The sequence below is a fragment of the Pelodiscus sinensis genome, chromosome 10 (assembly GCF_052426305.1).
Source record: "Pelodiscus sinensis isolate ZL-2025 chromosome 10, ASM5242630v1, whole genome shotgun sequence".
In the NCBI taxonomy this organism is placed as follows: Eukaryota; Metazoa; Chordata; order Testudines; family Trionychidae; genus Pelodiscus; species Pelodiscus sinensis.
In genome coordinates, this window is record NC_143061.1 from 35,158,922 (window position 1) to 35,186,473 (window position 27,552).

At 41.6% G+C, this 27,552-nt stretch overlaps 1 protein-coding gene across 1 annotated transcript in view; it reads right to left on the reverse strand.

The window, feature by feature from the left end:
• Window positions 1-27,552, reverse strand: part of ATP1B3 (ATPase Na+/K+ transporting subunit beta 3) — a 55,545-nt gene that overhangs the window by 20,139 nt on the left and 7,854 nt on the right. Inside the window, exons 2-3 of the mRNA XM_075937637.2 lie at window positions 14,971-15,099; window positions 1,092-1,199 (exon numbers count right to left, since the gene is read on the reverse strand). Of these exons, the coding sequence (XP_075793752.1) occupies window positions 1,092-1,199; window positions 14,971-15,099 (237 nt within the window). The remainder of the gene's footprint in view (window positions 1-1,091; window positions 1,200-14,970; window positions 15,100-27,552) is intronic.

The window sequence follows — 27,552 nt, forward strand, 5'->3', positions numbered from 1 at the left end:
TCATATGAAAATAAATTCATTATTGTTTGAGAAAGAATCATACTATAGCAGTGAGCTCCTGGAGAAGCACTGAGGCAAATAAATAATTCAGTCTTCAGAACAGATTTGAATCGTGTGCAGCAGGCATGGACTAAATATTGAAAAAAAACAGGGAGAACACACAATATGGTATAGCCTTATTAGTGGAGCAACTCTTATTCAGTGCACAGAATGAAGAGTCTTATGGAAAAATTCACATGTGATCATGTAATTTGAGGCTGTATCATGGTATTTTTGCACAAATGGGCCAAACTATGTTGTATAAAAAAAGAATTCTGGCACTAACTTTTGAGTCTGACTTGAAAATCTTAACAGTATTTTAATCTTAATTTCTGGTTTTATATGTACATATTCATATTAAATAAATGGCAAAGCTATTTGTATAATCTACCCTTTGTCCTATATCTTTCCCTACATCCTAACCTGTCAAATACCATGCACCATTATGACATTATATCTAAAAAGTAAATACTATTTTACTGTTTGCAAGCAAGTTTATTTCATTAACCATTTTAATGTCACTCTTAAGAATGCTTGCAGCAGGACTTCTCAATTTCTCTCAGATGTTCAAGCACATTACCTACTGTGAAGACTGCACAGCTGTAAATCATAGTCGACTGATGAAACATATAACTCTGGATATTGTATTTATTTAAAGGACTTGAAAAGCAGAATATTTAAATGGTACTGATCTGTAGAAAATACTGTTCAGAATAGCTTTAGTTAAAAGTACAATATCAAATCTAGTCCCCCCTCCTTTACATAATGGAACCTGTCCTCACACTCTGGGACCTGTACCCAAGAGCTACAGTTAGGGCCTGGGAGTGGAACTGGGGGGCATTTCTCCACACTCCCTGGGGGAAAGGGGGTGCACCCTGCAGATCTGAGTACACCGATTTAGTTAATAAATGCTAAATTCTACAGAAGCAATCTCCTAAAGGAAATCAACTGAATACAATTATAGTTACTATCTGTCCAAACACTGTAATTAGTTTAATTAAAAGTAGTTTAATGTTAAAAAAAAACAAAAAAACACACAACACTGTACTTACATTTTAGAAATTGTTTAAGAGTTGAAACATACTCTGCATATGACTTGGCATCAGACTTGTTAAAATAAAATTCCAGTGCAATGACTGGCTTTGGTGAAATCATAAGTCCTTATAAAGAAAAAAAAGTAAAAGTCAGATATTAAACAACTATTTTCACACACATACCATTTCTTATTTTTCAGACAAAACATTTTTCAAATCAAACAAACCAATATGAAATTTCAATGTTATTTTCATACTATACAACCATGTTTTGATAGATTTTTAAAATCATCAATACCAAAATCTGAATAAAAGTTGTGATTTAAATGCGAGCTACAATTAGAATTCATAATAAACCAAAACCCAAAAGATTGAGAATAGAAAAATTAGCCAATCACATGCAGTTTTAAAGTATTTTACTGATCAGTTTTACTTTGTACTTTCCATATTCAACAAAAATTTTAGTAAGGCTTCTTTGTTTAAAAAAAATTAATTTTTAGATAAGTGCTGTGCAAAAGAGCCCAGTAGACAGCTTCCCTACCTTCAGTTTACTTACTCGGTATGCAACAAGAAGCCTGAGTATTTTTACATATTCTTAGTTCCATTATATATTTGTTCTATAATGGAGATATGAAGTATTTCTAGTGATCTCCTATGGATACTGCTCAAACCTACTAATTTTAAATGAGTGGTTTATAAAGCCAGACATGCTTTACATAGTAAAGCACTGGACGCTAATACCATTTTAATTTTAGGGTGACCCACAGAGAACAAAAAAGGACCTGCACCTTAAACAAATACTTAGGTCTTTCTAATGCATGCATGCAGATAGCAACAAAACTAGTAGAATGACATGGCAAGCACTGAGTAAGCAAAACCTGGCCTACTGAGAATATAATTTTTATTTACATAGCTTAAAACAACTGATTAACCTATATAACTTCATAAGAAAAACCTTGTAGAAAAAAAAATTGTTAAGGATGTAGTATCTACCCACTCCGTATCTTCAATTAAAAAAAAAGAGAGAGAAAAAAGAAAGGCATTTCCCAGGCCTTCTTTATGCATCATAAAAGGGGGGAAAAGGGTGACAAAAACGGTTCCCCCCTCTCCGTGGGTCACTGAATACATTTATTATTTAAATATATTTAATCATGACACATTGATCCAGAAATATATGGAAAGTACAACTACGTAGACCAAACCCAGCAGAGTTTCATTGCAAGCCCCATGTGAAGAAAATGGTTTTGTTTTTTAAAATTGGGACAGAATGACTTCCTGAGACAAACATTTTATATATTCCTTTTGAAAGCACACTTCTTGACTCAGTCACCTTTTCTATGGGGCTCACAAAAGCATAGGTTCTCCTTCTCAAACCAGCAGCAGCTGTTTCCCAGGGCAAGCACCAAGTCCTATCTAAATGCCAATATGATGGTCTGATACATGAAACTATAAACCCTATTTTGGTTGATTAATGCCATTTTTACTTTAAACTGCACTGTACCTTCACTGTTGTCTTTTAACCTCCATACTGAACTGGAATTCCATGAGGTGTCAGCAGAGGGCTAACAATGGAGAGTAATTAAGAACCATTAACATGGAGGGTTTTTCCATTCAAATGGTCACTCCCTAGGAAAAGCAACTAGCTAGTTACAGTCCAGAAGAACCAGTTATCCCAAGTGGGGCTCTAAGCAATGTGTTACCTGACAGGAACTTGAAAGGAGGGAGGATGGCTCACCTGAATTTTATACAAAGGAGGCTCTCAATTTTCAAACTAGCTATTTTAAGAAACAAAACCAGAAAAAGGCTGCAAGACTGGGCAGGAGAAAGATCAAAGAATGCTGTAGGGATCTTGGAAGGATTGACCAAACCTGGTTCTTTGGAGTGCCAATGCCACTGGAATAAGTGGTATTTTTTGTACCGAGTTAGGTTATTTTCTCATAGATCTGTGTCTCTCTTGTGCTTTGGATAAGAGATATGCTTTATAAATTCCTTTATAAAGTTTATGTTACTTGCTTTAACTATCACATAAGTTTCCAAAGAATGAGATATTGTTTCAGTGGAACTCTGGGAGCAATATAACAAACTGGGGAGGCATGGAGAGAATTAGCATTGCAGTCCTGCTGTCTAAATTCTGAAAACAAAGTCCCACAGCCTCCAATGCCATGAGGCAGTGTACCTCAGGTTCCCCTTCCATACAGCCACACAGATTTGTTGCACCATTGCTGCCATGTCCAGCTCTAAGCCTGTGTACAGTTTATTTGCTTAGAAGCTGCATGATCATAGGATTCTTTTGCTTCTGTCCGCAGCAAGCACAAAAGTTTTTCAAAAAAACTCACGTTACATACTTTCAACAGGTTTATTGTCCACATCACTTTCTTTGTGCTGATCCATAAGCATTCTAGGAAAAGACTAAGGATACCAGCAAACCAAAAAGGTTGTTATATCTCTACTGCAAGAACATGCGAGGAGACCCAACCATAAGAAAGTGACTGGACTCTGTCAAGACCCAACCAGTCTAAGAGGATGGGGGATCCAAGATTGGGGACTTTTACAGCAGCCTGGTAAACTTCCACAAGAGGAACTAATCAATGTTTTTAACAGATAAGTTTAATGATCTGATAGCACTTACAAATGGAAAGTGAGCCCAATTTTATAGTCATAAACTGCCCTGATGCCAAATTCGAGACTGACTTATGCTTGGTATATTTCATTGAATCAGAACTGAAAAGAACCTCGAGAGGTCATCAAGTCCATTCCCCTACTGCAGGGATGGGCAAAAGGGCCTCTGCAGGCTGGATCTGGCCCACGGAGGCCCTGCTCTCTTTCCTGCCCCCAGGCCAATCAGGACTTGAGGATTGGGGGGGGGGAGGTAGCAGGGGCGGAAGAGAGCACAAGAAGTTTCCTCTGTCCTGCCAGGAGTGCACGGTGCTTAGAAGCGCCATCCACTCCTAGCAGGGCGGGTGGAGACTTTGCATGCTCGCCTGCCCCCAAGTCCTGATTGGCCTAGGGCCGGGGAGAGTGCAAAGATTCCTCCAACCTGCCCCCATCCTGCAAGGTACGCACAGTGCTTAGAAGTGCCGTGCTTCCGACAGGGCGGGAGGAGACTTGACATGCTCCCACGCTCCCAAGCCTTGATTGGTCTGGGGGCAGAAGGGGAGCACGCGAAGTCTCCTCCCACCGCTAGGGGCAAGGGCGCCCTGAGGTAACCTCTGGGGACAGGACAAAGACTTCACCTGTTCCCCCACCCCCAGACCAATCATGGCCTGCGGGTGGGGAAGCAGGGAAGTATTCCGGCCACGCTCCTCCTGCACCCTTCTGGTGCAGCCCAAGGACAATTTTGGAAGTGGTCCCCAGCAAAAATTATTGCCCACCCCTGCCATAGTGAATACTATTACACCCTCACTAAAGATAAATCAAATGACCATTACAGAAATTAGGGATGTTAGCAAACGTGTTTTTTGGAAATGTTTAGCTACTGAATTTCTCAGTGGTTACACATTTACATGCAGGGGTGGCAGGCGGGACCTGGTGCTCAAGGGGAGCTGGCTTTTAAGCTGCCCCTCTTCCCCTCTCTAAGGGCCAGATCCCCCTCTTCTTCCTTCACTCCTGCACCAGCTTCCACTCCTCCTCCCACCCCTTGAGGCACCACGGGAGGGGTGCATGCAATAGTTAGGATTAACCAATGAGACCATGCTTATTGGTTAATCATATGAACTACATGCTAACATCTCTCATAGAAATCAGGTAATTTGATTTCTGTAACTAAAAATTTAAAATAAAAAAACCCTTTGACCTGTGTGCATTTTTATATAAATTTAAGATTTATAGACAGGTCTATAACATGTTACACTGCAAGTAAAGACATGATAAAGTTAAAGTAAATGCAATAAATGTCCAATCATAAAGAGATAAAAATTAAACAAAAACATGCATTATTATAATACTCTTCAAATAGGAATACATTATTCAGTTCTTAATTTACAGAAAACACAAAATTAAAAATATTAAGTAGCAATCCAAGTATCACAATCTTTCTACCTTGAAGTTCTTTGGTTAATACATTACAGCTAAGTTGCAATCTTAATAAGACACATTTATTGTTAAGAGAAAAAGCAAACCAATGCCCCAAGCTGCAAAAGGTATGGAGTGCAATCATTTTAAATGTAACTTTCTCCACACCCCTCAAGCAAAAATCACAGCCTCTATGATACTGGAATTGTCAAAATCACAGTAGAATGTCAACACAACACGGAAATGAGGGAAGGAAGTCAGATGAGTTGCTTTTTTGTCTGCTTTGTTATAAATTTCAGGATTTACACTTTATTTTATACACTAGAATATTCTATGGTTTTAAAAGCTTAAAGAACCATGTTGAGGAACAACTGAATACCAAGGTCCTGAAACTGAACAAAGCACCTTAAGCTACATCTATACTAATGAGAAGATTGATGCTGTGGCAGTCAATCTTCCGCTATTTGATTTAAAGGGTCTAGTAAAGACCTGGTAAATTTAACACTGAGGGTGCCCCAGTCGACCATAGTACTCCTTGCTGTTGTGAGGAGTAAGGGAAGTCAACAGGAATGTTTCTCCCATTGAGAACTCCAAATTTTGGCTTATGATACATCAACTCCAGTTAAGTTATTTATGTAGCTGGAATTGCATACCTTAAGCTGACCTTCCCTTGTAGCGCAGACCTGACCTTAAAGATCATAAGCAAAATTACTGAAGGGCAATGGTGATGTTTTGTTCATGGACAGTACCGTGCTGGTGGACTTAGATAAGAGGAAGTCAATCAGTGTAATAAAATATATAACATAATGCTAAAAAGGAAAAACATGGCTAAGGTGACAGACATGATAAGAAAACTGCGTGGATTCTATGCAAGTTGAAATTTCGACATGCACATTGCACAAATGTTTAATGTTTATTGGAAGAAAGCTAATTAATGTGTGAAGTGAACAGAGTCAGAATACTGGACTAGCCACTAAATGACCATTCTGAAGAGTGTCTCAATACTCAGTAACTGCTGAGGCTTCTACCTGCTCTGTATTAGCTGTTAAATATATGATCAGAAACTATAAGTGACAACAATTGTCTGAAATTTATAGATTAAGGCAAAAATTGATTAAACTTACATTAGGTGAACTTGTTTCTAAGCATGCAGCACTTCACTTCAATTAAAAAAGGGTGGAAGTGACTACAGATAGCCCAACCTGCTCCCCCCAGCTCTGGGATGTTCTAACTGGCTCCATGTTCTAGGTAAAACTGAGATTGTAAAACTATTCCCATTTAAGTCAGTAGGAGAGATAGGGCAATGATGAGCAATTAAAAAAAATATTTATCATAAGTTATTTTATTCTCTAGAACACCTGAGGTAAATATTTGAAAATACACACACACACACACACACTTTGAAAATAGTGTCTAGAAGTGATAATAGCTCTTTCTAGAACAGTTACAGTACAGGTTGCACCTCTATAAACCGGAACTATGGTCTGGCAACATCCATGGATCAGAGACCCATGGCACAGTGCAAGGAGTGTGTGCGAGGGCAACATGCGGCTCAGATGGGTTGCAGGGGGGTAGGGAGCCAGGAACCAGCAAGTAGCTCAGCTGAGCTGTGGGGGGTGGGACAGGAGCCAGCAAATGGCTCAGCTGGGTTGCATTGTGGGGGGCCGACAGGAGCCTGGTGGGGGTCCAGGGCAGAGAAGGGGGGGGAGGAAACGACAGCAGGGAGGCTGGAAATGACCTCCCCTGGTCCAGAAAAATCCCTCATCTGGGTCTAGTCAGGCCCTAAGGGTGCTAGACCAAGGAGATCCAACCTGTATACAATAATACCCTGCTATCTTCATTAATGAAATATTAATATAACACCCAGTCAGCTGTATTTAAAACTTTTGTTCCTCATTTAAGAATTTACCTTCCTTAAATCTATGAGGTTAGGCAAAAGTGCAGTCTTGTACCACTCTGTACCAGTGCACGGAAACCTATTGCAAAATCATTTTGTAGGCTCAACGTTAAGATCAGTAACAAAAGTAAATTTTCAGGCCAGTACAAAGAATGAGATGCACAATTCTATAGGATTAAAATGTAACCTTTTATTGTCTATTTCAAAGAGTAGTAGTAATCACTTCCTTGTTAAAATAGAAACTCGGTGGACAAGAGACATGAATGACTTATCAGTTCCGGTTAACCAGTAGGGCCTGGAACAGCTCCCCACCTGCCACGGGTAAGGTGCTGCTCCAGCCCCACAGGGCCCTCATTAGGCAGAGCAGGCAGCAGCCCTCTCCGGTTGTGAGACCACTCCAGCCTGGCCGCAGTAGGCTGGGTTGCAGTATACCACTGCCCAAGCACCCTCTTGACTCCTTTTAAATGGTTATTGTGGGAAACATAACTCCCTAGTATAGACCTGGGCATTATTTCAAAATAACAAGTGGAGCGTCCATTAGGGATGTGAAGAAGTAGTCAACTACCCGGTAAGTACTACTATCCACTACTAGATCAGCCCTTCCTCCCCTCCTCAGCCCCGCTCTGTACTCTTAAAGGACAGAGAGGAGCCGACCTGCAAAGACACCGGGCTCATTCTCTGATCCCCCACTGGGTTTCAGGACAACCCTCATGCTGCCATTCTGCATTTTTAAAAGGGATGCAGCAGCAGGCTCCCTCCCCAACCCCCCTCACGCTGCCCCTCTGCATTTTTAAAGGGACACAGCAGTGGTAGCCTGTCTGCTTGTCTCTCAGCACAAGCCAGCTGCTGCTGCGTCCCTTTAAAAGTGCAGAGGGGCAACATGAGGGGGATCAGGACGGGGGCCTGGCTGTCACTGCTGCGTCCCATTTAAAAATGCAGTGTGGCAGCATGAGGGCTGTCGTGAGACCCAGCGGGGGACCAGAGAATGAGCTGGTGTCTTTGCACACCGGCTCCTCTCTGTCCATTTAGGAGTGCAGAGCGGTAGCTGGGAGTTGTGCCCAAACGCAGCCCAAGCCGGAAGTGAACACTTAAAGTGCCCTTTCTTAACAACTAGTCGAGTAGTCGATGGAAATTCCATCGACTACTCGACTAGTATTTAACATCCTTACACTACTAACATCGATATTTAACATCTACACTACTAAGTCCGTTATTTCGAAATAAACTAATAATTTCAAAACAACTCCTGAATAAGGCTAATTTCAAAATGGTTAGCTTAAAATAGCAGTAGTGTAGATGATCCAGTGCCGCTATTTTCAAATCGCTACTCCTCAGAGTAATTCAAACTAATTACTCCCCAGTGCTTCCTAGGGCTCTAAGTTGAGGTACCACGTCCAACATTAATGGAGCCTGCCTTGGACTAATTTTGAGGCTTCCCTTTAGTGTGAGCACGTTATTTCAAAATTATTTCGGGAGCAGTTATTTTGAAATAATTGCTTAGTGCAGACATGCCCCATGTTTAACTGCTTAACCAATTAAATGGGATTTTATATCCCTAGTGGATAAGTTTAAGTCAGAATTCTGCCCTCTCCTTTTTTAAATCCACAAAGAATATATCAGCCTCAAAATAAGATCGACCAATGAAGTAGAACTATCACAAAATTTTAAAGCATCTGAAATTATGATGAAATTAGAGCTGCTTAATGTAGTCCCAAATTAAATTTTGACTACTTTCTTCAACAAAACAAAAAACCTATCACACAAAGAAAGATACAAAAAAAAATCCTCAACTGAGATCTAGCAAACAAGACCAAAAGTAACACTTAACATTTAATTTAGTATTGTTGTTGGGCAACTTTGCATCAATGATCTTGTCAGTGTCAAAAGATGTTTGATATATAAACTTATATTAAAATGAATACATACATGAAAGACTGTAATGCCCTTTCCATAGCCACAAATTGAACTCAACATGTAATCTGATTGGTGGGACTGACTTGTTATGGTAAAATTAGTTTCATTCTAAAGGTTTGGGGGATCGAGAGGAAAAGGAAGAAAATACCATGCCCTCCCAAAGCACCTATTTTTGCTCATTGCTATGTAAAAGGACAGTTGTACTAGGGCCAGTAATTCAGGACCTGCCCCTCAAAAAAAACCCTGTCTGTGTAAACAAAGTGATATGAGAGTAGGCAGGGCTCCAGAGAACATAACATACCAGGGTACAAATTGCAATGCACATAGGAGAGAGCGCCTAGACTAACATGTTATGTATTTTTGGGTTAAGGAAGTTAAGTTCATAAGCCTCATTTTTGTTAGCTAGCAGTTCAAAGAAGATAAACTTATTTTGGAGCATCAGGAGTTCAGAAGCTAACTGCCCCATCTGGCACTGAAAAGGAAACAATCTAAAACTAATGAGGCTTATGCCAGGTCTACACTATACCTGGAAGGTCAGGTTAAGATACACACCTCTATCTACCTAAAATAGATAGCTAAGTTGTCTTAACAGTGCCAAGCTTGGCTTAAGGTATCACAGAGGGAGGCCGATGGGAGCAACTGCCTGGAGGACCAGTGCTGATGAGACCCGCCTTCAGCACTCAATTTAGCAGGTTTTAATTAGATCCGCTAAATAAAACACCACAAGATCAATCTTTGGCGTAGCAAGTGAAAACGTGGCCTTCGGGGCTCTGATGAACTTCCTACAGTTCACAGGAGGCCAGAAGTTAAGTTTCACAACAGAGATTACCGGAAAAAAATATAAACTCCAACAGGAGCCCAGGAAGCAGCTGGAGGAAGTGGTTCTTCACTCCCCACAAATCCTGCTAAAGGGCTTGGAACATAAAAGATGTAGGGAGCTTTTCCTCTCCAGTTACCCCATTTTGCTAACTCAAGACTTTGAGAGCCACATAAGGAGGTCTGCAGCAACAGAACTCACCTCCACAAGATGGTGGATAGGCACTGTAGTTAGCAGGAGTCTTTGTGGCCAGCAGACCAAAGTGGCATTTTCCCTCAAACCTTCTAAGGTCTGCTGGATTGATCACACCCTAGGGTGTGCAGGAACTGAAGTCTTCAGTAGACTTTAGGACCATTTTAAAAGAAAGTAAGGATAAAAAAAATGTTAAGGTCAAATTCTAGTCGCAGGCAAATATCAGTAGTTTGAGTAAATATTACCTTTTAAAGACATTAGAAACTCAGGGAAAAGTTAAGATTGAACTTCTAAAGTCCCTAAACTACCTTGACTCACTCACAGCAGTGTTCTCAGAAAAGCCTGGAACACAGGCTAATAGTAACCACCAACGCTACAATGCTTAATAATCACTGAAGCACCTTAAAAGACTAAGGGTATGTCTACACTACAAAGTTAGTTCGAACTAACAGACGTTAGTTCAAACTAACTTTCATAGGCGCTACACTAGCGCTCCGTTAGTTCGAATTAAATTCGAACTAACGGAGCACTTAGTTCGAACTAGGAAAACCTCATTTTACGAGGATTAAGCCTAGTTCGAACTAGCTAGTTCGAATTAAGGGGTGTGTAGCCCCTTAATTCGAACTAATGGGAGGCTAGCCCTCCCCAGGTTTCCCTGGTGGCCACTCTGGCCAACACCAGGGAAACTCTTCTGCCCCCCTCCCGGCCCCGGACCCTTTAAAGGGGTACGGGCTGGCTACGGTGCCCGTGCCAGGTGCAAGCCTGCCAGCACCCAGCCAGCAGACCCTCCACCTGGCACACATCGAACCACCCACCCGATGCCCCCCAGTGCTCCCGGGAGCTTGCCCGGGACCGCAAGAGGCGGGCACCTTCCTGGGCTAGTGCGGACATTGTGGACCTCGTCCACGATCTCCGCACTAGGCACAGGAAAGTGGCCGTCTAGGGCAGGAGATCTGCCAGCTGGCCACCCAGGAGCAGGTGTGCAAGAGAATCAAGGGGGTCCAGTGAGATCCCCGACCCTGAGCCCTGAGCTTACAATGGCCGTGCTGGATCAGACCAAAGGTCCATCTAGCCCAGTAGCCTGTCTGCCGACAGCGGCCAACCCTAGGGAGCCTGGAGGGGATGGACCGAAGACAGTGACCAAGCTATTTGTCTCGTGCCATCCCTCTCCAGTCTTCCACAAACCTTGGGCAGGGACACCACTCCTATCCCCTGGCTAATTCTACTCCATGGACCCAACCTCCATGACTTGATCTCACTTCCCTTTAAACTCTGTTCTAGTTCTAGCCTTCACAGCCTCCTGCAGCAAGGAGTTCCACAGGTTGACTCTTTGCTTTGTGAAGAACAACTTTCTGTTACTAGTTTGAAGCCTGCTACCCATTCCTTTCCTTTGGTGTCCTCTAGTCCTTCTTTATGGGAACTAATGAACTTTTCAGTATGCACCCTCTCCACCCCACTCATTCTTTTAGAGACCTCTATCCTGTCCCCCCTCCGTCTCCTCTTTTCTAAGCTGAAAAGTCCCAGTCTCTTTAGTCTCTCTTCATATGGGACCTGTTCCCAACCCCTGATCATATTAGTTGCTCTCCCCTCTCCCACCCTCTCTCTTCCCCTCTCCCACCTCCTTTTCCCAGTCTCCCCCAGTTTTGTTCAATAAAGAGAGGTTCCATTTTGGAAGACACGTTATCTTTATTTTGTACATCAAGAAGAGGGGCTAGGGAAGGGTAAGTGGAAGGAGATGAGGGAGGAATGGGGTACGAGCCCCCGATGGGGAGGACTGGGTTGGCTCTGCAGGCTTCTGGGGGTGGAAGCTCTCCTGCAGCCCCCCAATTGTCCCCTCTCCCCAGATGGCAGCCTGCGGCAAGTGCAGCCAGTCTGATGGCCGAGTGGTGTGATGTGCCCAGTGTGGGTAGTCCGGGCACTCCAAGCCAGGACTGCTTTGCAAGCGGGGCACCCCTGAGAACTGTCTGTCCAGGGTGGGGGTCGGGACCCTTTAAGCACAGCCCTCGGCTAGCCTGAGAAAGCATCTCCACGCTCTAAGTTCTTCTCTGATGCCCTGCTGGCACTGCTTCCGGCCATCCTTAAGCCCGGTTCAGGGTCCACTTAATGTGGACATGTTAGTTCGAATTAGCAAAACGCTAAGTCAAACTAGTTTTTTAGTCTGGATCTGTTAGTTCGAATTAACTAATTTGAACTAAGTTAGTTCGAATTAACATTGTAGTGTAGACATACCTTAACAGATTTATTTGGACATTCGCTTTTGTAGGTAAAAACACTGTCAGATGCATGGAATCCACAAGATTATGCCCAAGTAAATCAGTTAGTCTTTAAGGGCATGTCTATACTAGGACACTGCAAAATAACTAAATTAGAAATAATAACTCCAGAAATAACTAAATTAGAAATAATAACTCCAGAAATAACTATTTCAAAATAAGCTTATTTCCCAAGGAAAGCAGGAGTACAGATTTCAAAATAACCAGCCCGATATTTGGAAATAACAGGCTTGTTAGTGTGGACAATATGCTTATATTTTGAAATAAGAAGGGGTTATTTTGAAATAACTCCCTAGTGTAGATCAGGGTTAAAGTGACACAGGACTCCTACTTGTTTTTGCAGATGCAGACTAACTACCTCTCAGACTTTATAATCATTGTCAGAGTGTCATTTTATGGTCTTCTTTAGTCACACAATACATATACAATTTTATCAATTCACAACTGGAAAAACAGCAAATGGGAATTAAAAAATTATTCCTGCTTTTCATTAAAAAAGCTTGATCTTTCAAAGTGCTAAGGGAACTTGGCTCCTCATAGGGTATACTCTGCTCTAAAATTCTGTAGTCACCAATTCTCCAAGTGACTAACTATTATGCCCTATGCATACACCGTATGTGAGCAGAAGTCAGTAATGGCTTGCTACCAGATTCTTTATACATAAAATATTCTACAACTAGTGTTCTGCAGTTAGTTTTTTTTATAATATAGAATATTGAAGAGCAAATGGTAGGCTGGCATCTCCACAGAGACAGAGAAAGTATTTTAGGAACTTGAAGTGCAACTCTGATTTTTCAAAACTTGCGTTTTTAATGTTTAGGAGGGGTTTTTTGTTTAAAAAAAGTAATATACATGCAAGCCACTGGTATGTGCTTACAACCTTAACTTATTTTTAATGAATATTTGATTGGCTATAAAGTAGGAATGTTAGCTATCGGGTACTTGAATAGTTGTGTAACTGCATGAAATCTTTGAGGTTACATGACTATTTGATAGTTTCTGGGGGCTGGACTGGCAGCCAGTGTGTTCTGGCCCCATTCCTGGGGAGCCCCCGTTACCCTGTGCTGCTGCAGGGTGAATCCAATCCATGATGGTAGCCAGTTTAAAAAATGGTTCCCCACGCAGACATGGCCCACAGCTGACAGAGGCTGCTTTGCAGCAGCCTCTCCTGCTCCCACCCCATGCTGCTGCAAGGGGAAGGTAGCACCGTGGAGGCGGTGCTGGGAGGAATGGGCTTTTAAGCCAGCTCCCCCCAGCACCAGCTCCTGCTTCCCCCTGCTGCCTCTGACACGGAGGCAGCAAAAGAGGTGAGGGGAATGCAAGTAGTCAACATGATTAACAGATAAACTTAGGCTTATCGGTTAATCGTATAGTCTCATTGACATCCCTACTACAAGTACAAGAGGACCTAAATCAAAAGCAGAAGGGAACATTGTACTGAATCCAAATTCTTTAAGGAACCAATGAACAAACATAACATTGATAAATGCAAAGTAATTCATGGGTGAGGATATAATCTGAAGGATTCATATTTTAACTAAGTTCTAAATTCAGCCTGAGCTCATAAAGCCCGAAGTATCACTGCAGACAACACAATGAAGATCTCTGCTCAATATGAAACAGGGGTTAAAAAGCTGATGCATACATTATAAATATATAAAAAAATAAATTAAAATAAAATATTACACCATTATGTAAAATGGAATGGTGTGCCCTCAGAGAAAACTTTCTGGTTCTCTACTTTTAAATCAGGACATAGTAGAAGGAGGGGATTCAGAGATGGGAGATGAGAATGATTATGGGCATGAAAAAAAATCCCATAAGAAAAGATGTTTCCATTTTAAGTTTGTTTACCTTAGAAAGGAGACAATTAAAAAAAAAAGACATGACTACACAAATAGTGGTATAACAAATGTAAATCAGGAAGTCTGACACTGTTTCATAATACAAGATCACATGGCCATCCAATTAAAGTGAAAGAAGGCAGATCCAAAACCGATAAAAGGAAATACCCCTCCATACAACTAGCTTGTAGAATTCCAAGCCTCAGTGGTTTGTGACAGCAGTATTCAAAAAGATTAGCCACTAGATAATAGATTAATAATTGTAATACTAAATATTACAAGTTTTGGAAGAACCCTCATTTTTTAGTGTTTAAGACCACCTCTAGCCATTGTTAGCATCATGGGCCATTGATATGATCGAGAATGCCTATTCCTATCTTGCTATGAAAGCTTTATTTTTTCACTGAGTTCTGTATTTTAAAACATGTAAAATCTTCACTATCTTTTATATCATATCCAACTTATACTTTGAGCAATTAATATCTGAAAGTGGCTTCTGCTACAAACAGAAAATATCCCAAATACTTCCACAATAAGATTTGTTTCCCAGTCACTCTCTCTTTTCTTGGCTATTTCAGCTGTATGCTTTAACAAAACCTTGCTTTTACTATTGCAGTGAAGCAACAATGCTGTACATCACACACACACACACACTCTCTCTCCCTCTCTCTTGAAAACTGTAATTTAAATGTCTGGCAAAGTCCAGGAATAACTAAAAAGGAGTGAATGTAAAGATATCAGTCAGTAAACAGGGCCTAAAAAAATCCCTTTGTACTGCAAACCTACAAAGACCAAATGATCTACACATTGTAAGAGTCCTCCTTTAAAGCTTTTTGTTAGTCTAAAACTACACCCTCATGGAATATATACTTTATCTTAAAAAGAAGTTAGCTACATTTGATCTTATTCTAATTTAAAATCCAGACATAAAAAAATAAAGTACAGTTACCTGGACTAGAAATCCGGTCACGATATTTAGGAATATCTCTGCTCAAAGTCTGAAGCATAACCCACATGGTGAATGTAAAGAGTGCTGCTAGGAAGCCATAGAATACCAGATAAAACAGCAAGATTAGACCTGTAAAATTAAAGAACTCAAATTAACAGAGTATTTATTTTCAACTGAACATAATTTTAATTTTTTACTTTGATACCCAGGATTGTAGTTCAGTAGGACTTTGGATTGGTCTTGAGTCCGCCACTCAGCCAGAGTCACCAAATTAGATCTTCCTGAACCTTGTGTTTCAGCATTAAAATGTACATAAATAAATACACACATACACATGCTCCAACCCCACCCCAAATACGTAAGTTCAGTTTTTAAAAGGCCATTCCATTTAATAAATAATAATAATAATAATAATAATTAAAACTTCAACAGGAGGATTCTCCTTCCCTAGATTCTGGAGATAATTTTTGCTCTGTCAGCTTGTCTTTGAGAGTTAAGCAACTGATTATATCCCACTGGTTACAGAAACTTATGTGCAATGCTCTATGTGAATAATCTCCAGCGACTGGGAAACCCTAGTGAAAGCAGATAACATTTTATCCATATTTAAAAATCGATCTGTTCTTCTGACACAAGAATTTGGCATGTGTCAGGCAGGCAAAGTGAGACACTGAGAAACACAGGAACTGAAATCTATGGGAGATGCAGGTTCTGAACATCTGTTTATGGGATAATTTATTCAGTCACTTGACTTTGAAAATTTTGATTTTAATCCCTCCATCTATAATGTTGTGGCCCAATGACTAGTGCATGGGATTGTGGTTTAGGAGAGCTGGGTTCTATTCCTGGATGTGTTACTGACCTTAGAGTCATTAGTTTATACCTCAGTTTCCACATCTATAAAATAGTGATGATTGTGCTCTCCTTTGTAAAATATTATATGATCTACTAAGGAAAAGCACAGTATGAGAGCTAAGCATTGCTATTTACTTCTTGCTTCTGGATGCGGTAAAAATAATTTAAAAATATATTAAAAAAAGATAGTTGTTAGCAACTGGTGGGTATCACAGTGGCACACACCTGAACAAGCACACAGAACCTCTATATTGGCACACAAGACAAAACTCACTCCACTTGCAGATGGAAAAATCTTAGAGGGAACACTGTTTGCGATGTGGAGAAATTGGCTCTAGAACACACATAATATACAATTGGTACATCTCGCAATCATTTCTCAAGCTATCTAGGACACTGGGTTTAGACTAGGCATATTATAGCTCTCCTTTAGCAATTTTATTAACAAATTAGGGTTTTTCCCCCCAAAGCACTAAGAAAATTTAGTTTTTCATTTAACTAAACAGAATGAAGAGACTCAACCTGAATACAAGAGATCTACTATTTGGACACTACTGTACAAATAAATGAAGGTCACAAACATCACCCTATATCAGAAACCTACTGACTGCTATTCTTAGCTACAGGCCTCTATCTTCCATCCAAGACACATCATATCAGGGATGTAAAGCACCTTATTGACTATAGTATGGACTACTCACTTCCTCCCTGCCCCCACTGCCTCTGAGAGGAGCAATGGGGGCAGGAGCCAGTGTGAGGAGGAGCTGGCTTAAAAGCCAGTTCCTCCCAGCACCATCTCGGAGGGGGCAGGGGCAGGGTAGCAAGAGGCTAGCGGGGGGACCAAGCACAAGCTGGGAATCAGCTGATTCCCAGCTTGTGCCCGGTCTCAGACACCGCGCCTCTGCTTTTTAAATTTTTAAACTTATTAAGAGCTTGATGGCTTAATATTTCCCACCCTTATCAACTAATCGAGTAGTTGATGGAAATTCAATTAGCCGATTACATGGAATTTAAGATCTCTATATCATATGATCCAATGTCTACAGCCATGCCCTAAGATCCAACTATATCTGCTCCAATCCTTCAGAGAAGCAGTCACCTTCAAGATCTTTATCAAGTATCCTTAAAAAGTAAAGTACTCACCTGGGGAAATGAAGAAACAAATTGAAAGAGCCAGATGAGGTCCCAAAAGAAAAACAACAGAATACCACTGGTTATCACCGGTAGTCCCCCAGGTCCCTGCTAAAAACCTACAACCTATTCTGAAAAACAATCCTTCACTCCCAACCTGAAACAAATACTCACCAGTAGCCACACAATACACCACAGAAACACCCAGGAACCAATCCCTGCAACAAACCTTGTTGCCAACTCTGTCCACATATCTATACAAGCAACACTATCATAGGACCTAACCACATAAGCCACGCGATCAGGGGCTCATTCACCTGCACATCCACTAACATGATTGATACAAAGGCAATTTCCCCTTTCTTGATATTCATATCTCTTGACCAGTTGATGTGAATGAGCCATCCCAACTTGATTAGCCTCATTAACACTCCAGTTAATCTGATGAAGTGGGTTTTACCCAAGAAAGTTTATGCCCAATACATCTGTTCGTCTAAGATGCCATAGGACTCCTCATTGTTTTTTCAGATACAGACTAATACGGTGGCTACTCTGAGATATATAACAAAGGGATATTCTTTAGAAAACAGAACACTAATAGTATCTAACATCCCAGAAAAAAATTAACTATATTTTAGCAATCTATGAATTAATTGGGATAATATACATTACAATGAGTATTTCAATTATTCCAAAACCAAGTGTTATAAAACTAAGAAATTTACAATTAACATTAAAACTGAAAGAAATCCAGACATACTAATGTACTGGAAATGCACAATAAGGACATCTTAATTCTGCCTTGTCACAGATACCGTTTCTTGTAAGCTGTGTGCTTGTGCCACCACTCAAGAAATTCAAATGCTGCCCAACTGATTAGCAGAATGCCTACAGCTAGTTTCTTTGTTTCTCCTGGCAGTGCACATTCATACATGCCCCGATGCACATTAAAAAAATGTATTCCTCACCTGGATGGAAAAAATATGTAAATAGATGGAAAACATTAGAGGGAATGAAAAGGAAATAACCATTTTGAAAGGAGATAGTTCATTTCTTCAGCCTCTGCTGAACAAGAAGCTTTTAGTTAAAACAGGGTAAAATGAACATTAATTTTAAACTCGTAAGTATTCATATGTCACTTACCCACAAGATATCAGTAAATATTAACTGTATGGATACTGAAGAGTTTTATTGTGTTATTGAAATCTGGTGCTGTATACTAAATTTCTAAGTCTACGTCTAGACTGCAGGCTTCTTTCGGAAGAAGCTTTTCCAGAAGAGTTCTTCCAAAAAAAGCTTCTTCCGAAAGAGTGTCCACACTGCCAAAGCGCACTGAATAAGCGATTTGCTTTTTCGAAAGATAGCATGCACACTAAATGTCCACTAACTCACATTGAAGCTGTGATTATGATGGATAGAGTGGCCACCACGGCACTTGTGCTTTTTGCTCTTTTCAAAATAACTCCCTCTTCCCCATTCACACACGCCTTTTTCTGAAAGAACTCTTTAAAAAAAAATTTATTTTTTTTTAAAAAGCTTCTTCCTCATAGAAAGAGGTTTACTAATGTCAGAAAAACCTCTCTGTTTTTTCAGGGGTGTGGTTTTTGTTTTTTGGTTTTTTTTTTTTTGGAAAGAACGGGATTGCAATGTGGATGCAAGTGACTTTTTTTGGAAAAACAGAAGTGTTGGTACTGCTGCTAGACAATAACAAGCTCCCGTGGTTGTGCAAATTCTCTGGTTCGGCACCAATCAGGTCCCGAGGGTGCCAGGCTGGAGAAGTTCAACCTGTAGTAATTCAAATTCTCGAACACAAGGCAGTCAAGTAGGAACACATTCTAGAGCAGTGTTTCTGAAAGCACTTCAAGAAACACATTAACTGGCCATCCCGGTTTGTTTCATTTACTAGTGCCACGGCCCCAGAGCCCTGTGGCTCCCATTGGCTCAGTTTCATCCTTTTGTAGCCAAGGGGAAGCGCAGGAAGTGATATGGGCCCGGCTGCTTCAACTAAAACACAAACGCTTACTGTGTAAATTATTACATAGAGCAACAATGTCTGTCAGAAGATTGGTAACTGAAAAAAAAAAAAATCACACTCTGTTGTGGTATTCTAACGGATTAATCTGATCAACAAGATGCAGGATTGCTTTCTTGTTGGAGCCAATGGGAGCCGTGAGGCTCCGTGGCTGCAGCGCCAGTAAATAAACAAACCGGAGCGGCCAGTTAATGTGTTTCTCAAAGTGATTCCATGGAGTACTTTCAGAAACACTGCTCTAGAGCTAAGCCTGGAATGCCCACTTTAGGTGTTTTCTGCAAGCTTTGTGTACTATTAAATAGGGATGTAGGCTCTTACTACATTTAAAAGGCAGAGGAGCAGCAGGAGACCAAGCACAAGCTGGGAATCAGTTGTCCTGGCTCATGCCCAGTTCCCTGCTTTTTAAATTCTTTTAAAGCAGAAGTTCAGGGCCTGGGACTATTAAATATTGTTAATACAGGTTTCTGACAATGAACTACAGAAGGTTAGACTGTTTCTCTTGGTGACAGACACAGTTTCTCAGAAAAGCTTCTCCCATCCTCTCTAGAATGTCCCAAACTCAACTGAAAATTAAAGTTAGTAAGAAGCGATATTATAGTGTAGCATATCAAGCCAAGGATAAGTTTGCCTCTGATTCAAGCCAATTATTAAATACATATATCTATAACATTTTTATAACAGCATTCAAACAAATTAACATCAAAATATTTGTGATGCCTTCCAACTTGCCACATAAATATAACCTATGAAGAGTGTTTAAAGGAACAGTCAGTGTAGAAAAGAAAGGATGAAACTTGACACACTTGCTAGATATTTATAACATTATGTTAAGTAACACTGCGAGGCTATGTCTACACTCGCGGCTTCTTGCGCAAGTATGGCTGTTCCTGCGCAAGAATCTGCAGAGTGTCCACACTGCCTGCCCGCTCTTGTGCAAGGAAATTTACAGTACGGCGTGGTAAGAGGGCTTCTTGGGCAAGAGCGCAGTGTGGACACTTGGCTAAAATGGCCACCAGAGCTTTCTTGTGCAAGAGAGCGTCCACACTGCCATGGGAGCTCTTGTGCAAAAGCACAGCTCGCACATGGCAGTGTGGACGTTTTCTTGTGCAAGATTTCTTACACAAGAACCCTTGCGCAAGATGTTCTTGCGCAAGAAGCCGTGAGCGTAGACATATCCCTAGGGTATAGCTGGCTTGAATCCTCATCTTGGGCTAGTCTTCTACGGAGTTAACCAATTAAACATTTTTTTAAAAAAATAACACTAGGCTTAATTAGGAAATAGACCAAAAGGCTTTGATAGTTTTGTTTTGTTTTTAATTTTGACAGCTGGCATTCTTTATAATACTATTTCAGAAGAAACCTGAACACTTCACCGCAAAGTTTTTTTACTATACTGGCAACAGTGATTAATGTCTTACAAAAATGAAAGTGACATAAAGGAGCCTTTGCATTGAAAGCTTGGAAAAAATTAAGTGCCTGCAAGATAAAAAAACGGATTAATTATGCAATTAGTTATTTGAATTGCCTATTTTATAACTGGGCTGCTTCTCTGAAAACCTGGTAAGGAGAATAATATACTATCAAGTAACTGTCTGATTACACAATTCTCATAGGTCTTAAAAGTGACCAGAAATGGCACTATACAGCAGTAGTATTAATGTAAACCTTTAATGAACACTGAGGCAGAAGGCTTTCACCTTGGAAGTGCGGTATCAAGTCAATTTGAAGGTAAAGGGTGTGTTTACCCATGTAAGTGATCGCTATCAAAAATGGCTTAGCCTGAGCGGTGAGCTTTTAAAGAAACCCTGTCCATTCTAGAACTTTGTAACTAAACTTTTTCCAGTAATCCATTTACAAAAGCAGATTATTTTGTATGCAAAGAATAAAGTTTGATAGATTTTTTTAGTACATTAAACTTAAGCGTATATTACCCACAGAAAGAGTAATTATTCACTCTTAATTCTAAATTAAGTCAACAAGACTTCCACCAGCATGCATCTTATATAACAGATAATCTGAGGTCTAAGATAAAGCACTATGATGCACACAATGATCCAAGATACCATGGAGAATATGGGGCAAAAGGAGAACATATGCTGACTTCACACCAAAAGTGTTTCCCAGAAAGCCCCCATGTTTTACATTCTTACATGGCAGCTAAAGTATCCAATTTGGAATTCCATCTCTTTCACTGGAGGGAAGAGCCACACATCTCCTTAACTTGTCTTCTGTGGTTTGTTTAGCTTCTCTGTTTTGAATGCCCCCTTTGTCTTTCCTTATTATGTGTTGCCTGTACAGTTGTCCACAGAAGCAAATACACATGATAGTTAATAAATTTAAAATTTCCCTTTTCCTGATACGAACGTAGTAAATCTTGGAAAAATGCCATATTTTACTCTGATTTCAGTGTTTTGTTACTTTAGCAAAAGTAACAATAACCTCCAAAACATTTGGATATAAAAGATGAGTAAGTGATCCTATACAAATATTTTCCAACACAATGGCTGGTTTTACTGAACCATTTTGCTCATACTTCAAGCTTCAAACAAAGTTCTAAGGTAGCAAAAGTTTTAAGTCTCAAGGTTAAAGTGTCTGCTGGAAATATTCATACAAATAAGTGGAATTCAATAATAGGATCAAACATTTCTTCTCCTTAAAATAACTGGGGCCAGATTCTTTGCTGCATCGAGTTTATGTTATCATAGGAGCTGCTTTAACATCCATCAACTGGCAAAAGTTGCCAAGGCACTTCCCATTTGTTGAGCAATATCATAGCACCCTCCTCACCCAATCATACATCAACATACATCTTGCACTGGAGCTATGAAAAGAATATTGAAGACTGCTACATCTCTATGCCTACAGGGACCTATCCTCTCATTTTCTGGATGGGTAGAAGGGGAAAGGGATTCAAGGCAAATTCCACCCACTTTATCACAAGAGAATCTGGCCACTAGATCAGGAATTGCAAGTTTGGGGATTTCTTACTATACCTATACAAAAATTTTTCCTATGGGATGTCAGAGTGACATCATCATGTCACTCTGGTGTCCCGCAGCACCTCCCTGCCCTTTCCCCAAGGCTAGTTGCCATGCTGTCCTCCCCTGTGCTTGGCAGCTAGGAGGAGAGCACAGGGTGTGCAAGCAGCTTCCCCATCCCTAGTGACTGGGAGGAGGGGTGAGTGAAGCCTCGGAGTGACTCCCTCCCTACCCCAGCAGCAGAGCAGGGCCTGACATGGCCTCGGCCAGGAGGTGTTAAGGTTAGGCCATGACAGGGTGGGGGAGAGAGAAAAGGCCCAGGCTGGCATGGCCGGGTAGGAGGAGGGAGGGGGGAATGGAGCTGGCACAGCCAGGGAGGGAAGGGAGAGGGGGCCTGGGCTGGCACAGCACTGGGGGAGAGAAAGGACCCAAGCTGGCATAGCCGTGGGGGGGGGGGGGGGGGGGGGACACTGGCACAGTGGAAGGAAGAGAAGGGGCCACAGTCCAGCCCTCCCTGGTGGCAGGGGAGAACGTGTGGAACCTGGTCAGGTGCTGGAGTAGCCCCCCTGGAGAGAGCTGGGTGGCATTGCACAGGCAGCTAGTGGGGGGGGGGGGGGACGAGAGGCTGGGGCTGGCTGCGGGCACTGCAACTGCCAGCTTTTCCTGGTGACCGAGAGGGTGTGGGGGTAAGGAAGGGAGAAGCTGGGCCTGCCTACCCCAAAAAAGGAGGGGTTAGCAAGCATAACGAACAGGGAGCACTGCCCCTAGTATTTTTAAATAGAGCAAATACTTACTTCCCCTCTCTGATTATTCACATCTCCAGACCAAATCCTATGATTAAACCACTTCCACCCTGACTTAGCTTCAGTTACAAAAAAACAACTTTTTCCTTATATACGCTCCTGCTTCTGTAACTTCCACTCCAACTCATCTGCTGAAGTGGGTTTTAACCAAGAAAGCCTATGTCCTATTAAGTCTCTAAGGGTATGTCAACACTACCACCCTAGTTCGAACGAGGGTGGTTAATGTAGGCAACCAGAGTTGCAAATGAAGCCTGGGATTTGAATTTCCCGGGCTTCATTTGCATATTGCCGGGCGCCACCATTTTTAAATGTCCACTAGTTCGGACTCCGTGCCCGCGGCTACACGCGGCACGAACTAGGTAGTTCGGATTAGGCTTCCTATTCCGAACTACCGGTACACCTCGTTCCAAACTAGTGGACATTTAAAAATGGCGACGCCCGGCAATATGCAAATGAAGCCCGGGAAATTCAAATCCCGGGCTTCATTTGCAACTCCGGTTGCCTACATTAACCACCCTAGTTCGAACTAGGGTGGTAGTGTAGACATACCCTAAAGTGCCACAGGACTCCTCGTTGTTTTTTCAGATACAAACTAAAATGACTACCTTTCTAAGACTTAAAAGTTATGCAATAGATTAAAAGCTATGAAGACACTTTTTGTATTAGAATCACACGAAATTGTCAGTTTTGCCCTGCACTACTACTGATGTGAATTTAAAAATGTGTAACTGGTTTATAATTTAGCCACTTAGTTGTATCCCCAAAAATTCCTCAAACTTGATGTCAAATTGTCACTTCAAAATAATCATAGCTGGCTACTATACCATCATCCCATCTGGTGTTCAGTATATAATAGCATACGTGCCTAACATTTAAAATAATAAATTCAGTTCCTTATATGTACTACTAGGGGGATGTCATCTAGAACATGTTACACAATATATTGAAGAGAAGGATGTTTCCATGACAAGCTATGGAAGCTAGAAGAAGATCTGGACATGCAAATTTCAAATTCAATTCAAATGCACCTTTTGAACTTTCAGAACAGTGTTAAGCAACAGATAGTTTCCTGCTAAAATACATACAGATAGAAGGGACTCTGATGTTTGTTAACTTCTCTGTCCCACAAACCATCACGGCTCCATGATATGGGTCAATTGTCCATGCGGGGAAAGCCTCAACTCTGCTCTATCTTGACCGTAAGAAAAACGCAGAAACAAAACTTTCTGTAAAGAAGTGGCACAACTACAGTATGAAGTTCTGATCACACAGAGCGTTAACAGTAAATTGTCAAATTTCCTGATTTCTTTGGGAATGCAAGTTGGCATGAAAATCAGCAGGTCTCCTATAGACGTCGGGGAAGAGGGGGACGGGAGAAGAGAGAATAAAACATTGTTTTGTATTCTTTTGACTATAGCTATAAAGTAGGGAATGTGAAAGATTAACCAGTAAGCAAACCAGTGGGGGACTGGAGCAGCTTCTCACCTGCCAAGGCATGGGGCTGCTCCAGCTTTGTGGGGCCCACCATGTCACAGGCAGGGGATGCCACTCCATCTCAGCCATGGTGGGGCCACTCTAGCACGGACAGGATATAGCAGCCCTCCCCCCTTTAAACGGTTAACCAATTAATCACATTTAACCAATTAAATGGTATCTTAGATCCATACTCTAAAGTATGCAACAACCAATTCTGAATTCAAACAAGCAAAGCAGATCTACAATATTTCCCTTCATGATGTCATAGTCCTAAAATCCTCCCTAAGAGAATTTTTTGTTCATTTAGCTTTGTACAAAGAAGCTGTCATACTTATTTTAAAAATCTCAAACTTTAATCACCAAAGCGTGTTTTAAATCTGATGAAGAGCTCAGTCAGTTCATATTAAACATATAGCAGCGATTCAACACAGCTGTCATCACAAGAAAATTCATATGTAGTCTACAATACCACAGTATATTTTAATTGAATTTTCAATAAACCTATACTGAAAAACCTTAGTTTCTGAAATATCAAATGGATATTTGCATTACCCTGATCACAATGATTTTAACTTAACCGCTTTTCCTTCGCTCAGTGATTATCTACCTTTGCAACTGTTGTTCTTCTAGAGGTGTTGCTCATGTCCATTCCAATAGAGAGAAGTGAGTGTCCCATGTACTTAATAAGGAGATCTCTCATTAAGAGACCCATGGCAGGAGGTAAGAGTTGTGTCTCAGTCACTGTAGCTAAGCAGACTTAGCACTCCAACACAGAAGCTTCTGGAATTGCATGTGGTAGTCTGAGGGTCTGCTCCAGTTGGTTCTCAGGTACAGAAAGCAGGCTCAAGTCCCTCACTCTGAAGCACTTTGCTGCAGGTTACTGCTGTTGTTAACCCACTAACAGGGAACATTAATTATAGCAAGGGGAAACTGGAAAGGGAAAATATCTTCCGTTTTAATTGCATGCTTTGAATGTTTTGATTTTGCCCACATTATTCTAGTTGTGTGGACTCAACTGTTAAAATTTTATTTCTAATTCTGTTTATTTTAACTATGAGGATAACATCCTTGAGTTATAAAATAGCTATATTTGATATAAAATTTGTATTATGTTTCTTCATTGTGAGTTTTTATAAAGTTAATTGAATTCATTTCTGTCATTCATTTTGGGACTTGAATGTGGGAGTTGACTGTGCAATCTTTGATGAAAATCCTTAGACTGAATTCTGGGTCTCCAGCTACTTTTCTATTGGAGTTGAGGTTTTTTTAAGGCACTGGAGAAGGACAATGAAGTGGTCTAGCCCACCCAAGGTTACACGTGTGCATGCCACATGCACGATTGGAGGTTTTCCCCTAGCAGTACCCATAGACTTAGGTGTGGAACGCCCTGGTAGTACCTGTATAGTGCAGTATATAGAGCTCTATTGACCCTCCACCTCTTCAATTCCTTCTTGCCATTACTCCAACAGAGGGGAGGTGGGTGGGATTTGGACTGGAGATAAGCAACACAGCTCACAATGAACTTTAGGAATCTCCTGTGTACTGGAAATATAGAAATACGCATCCTTCATATCAAGAGTGATGTACCAGTTTCTTGGATCGAGGGACAGAATGACCGTGGCTGGGGAGACCAAGCAGAACCTGAACTTTCTTATGAACACATTCAGGTTTTGAAGATCCATGATGGGCCTAAGCCTTCCCTTGGCATTAGGAATAAGGAAATATCAGGAATAGATTTCTCCCGTCTCTGAACCCCTGAGGAACTTCCTTTATCACCCTTAATGCCAGGTGTCAGTGTACTTTCTGATTAAGAAGCTGCTCATGAGAGGGGCCTTTGATTAAGGACGGGGAAAGTGGGAAGAGAACTGGATGGAATATCCTACCCCTACCATGCTCAAAACCCTAAATTCCATAGTGATACAGGCCCAAACACAGCAGAAATAGGATAAGCAATTTCCAAAAAAGAGGAGGTGCTGTGTATAGAGAGACGGATAATTTGTGCTCTGACCTCAGATGCACCTTCAAAAGTTTAGTTGAGGGCCTCAGGGAAGTTTGGACTGACCCTGGCCATAGTACTGTGAAGACCATCTGCGGTCGTTATTTCTGTCTGACCCGTGGGAATGGTCTTGCCGAGGGGGACCCAGGAAGAAAAGTGAGGGAGGATGCAGCCTAAACTGCTTGTACTGAGGTGCTGGTATGTGAATGCTGAACAACTTGAGGTTCACTCAGAAGTCTTTTAGACTGCATCCAGGTGTCCGTTTTGTCAAAGAATGGACCGACACAGTCAAATGGGAAGTCCTGGATTGTTTTCTGGAGCAAGCCCAGACATGGAGCCATGTGTTGTGCTGAATCATGATGGCTGTGGCCATAATTCTAGTAGCCGAGACAGGCTACGAGCTGCTTGGAGGGAGAGTATAGCCACTGTTTTGCCCAGGACTACAGAAAATTCCTGTCATGAGTCTGCGGGAAGCAGATCCGGAATTTGGTTAATGCGTTTCAGGCGCTGTATGCATACCAACTCAACAGTGTCTGCTTAGCTTACGTGCAAGGTTGGAACCCCCGTCGAATATACCTTCCAGTTGAAGAGGTCCAGCTTCTTTATATCTTTAATTTTTGGAGCAGGCCCTGGTTGTCCCTGCCATTCCTTGTGATTGACTGTGTTGACCACAAGTGACCCCAGCAGGGGACAAGTAATCAAGTATTCGTACCCCTGCTGTGGAATAAAGCAGCACCTCTTGACTTCTTTAGTCACTGGAGGGAGGGAAGCAGGCTGGAGTCTGTCACAGCACCTTAGCGTGAGTATAGCATCAATGGCAATGTCAGCATACATAGACCCTCACGGGCCAGGATGTCAACCCCTGGATCCACATCTTCTACCATCTCTTCCATTGGCACATTGTGGCTGCAGGGCACCTGCCTGAGGAAGTCCTGATGTGCTTTAACATCAGGGCAGAATAGGAGGAGAAAGTGCTCACAACTGTGTCACCCAAGGAAGATGATACTATAGGAACCTAGTCCTCCTGACCCTCTGGCTTCCTGGTGTCCTCAGAGACACTGGGCACGCAAGCTGCTGGTGGCACAGGGACTAGTGTGACTGGGATGCTCTGGCAGCACCTGCATTGGGGCAGCCTCAGGCTCCAAGTCTCTGAGACAAAAATGGTGGCTGGTGAGATGAAGCCACTGACATTGCCCACAACACTGGGTCCTGACTTTGATGCTAGGCCCAGAATTCAGAATGGCCACTGTACAGGAACCTGACACTTCAAAGGCCAGATGCCTGCAGTGTCATGGAAGCTTCCCAATGGCA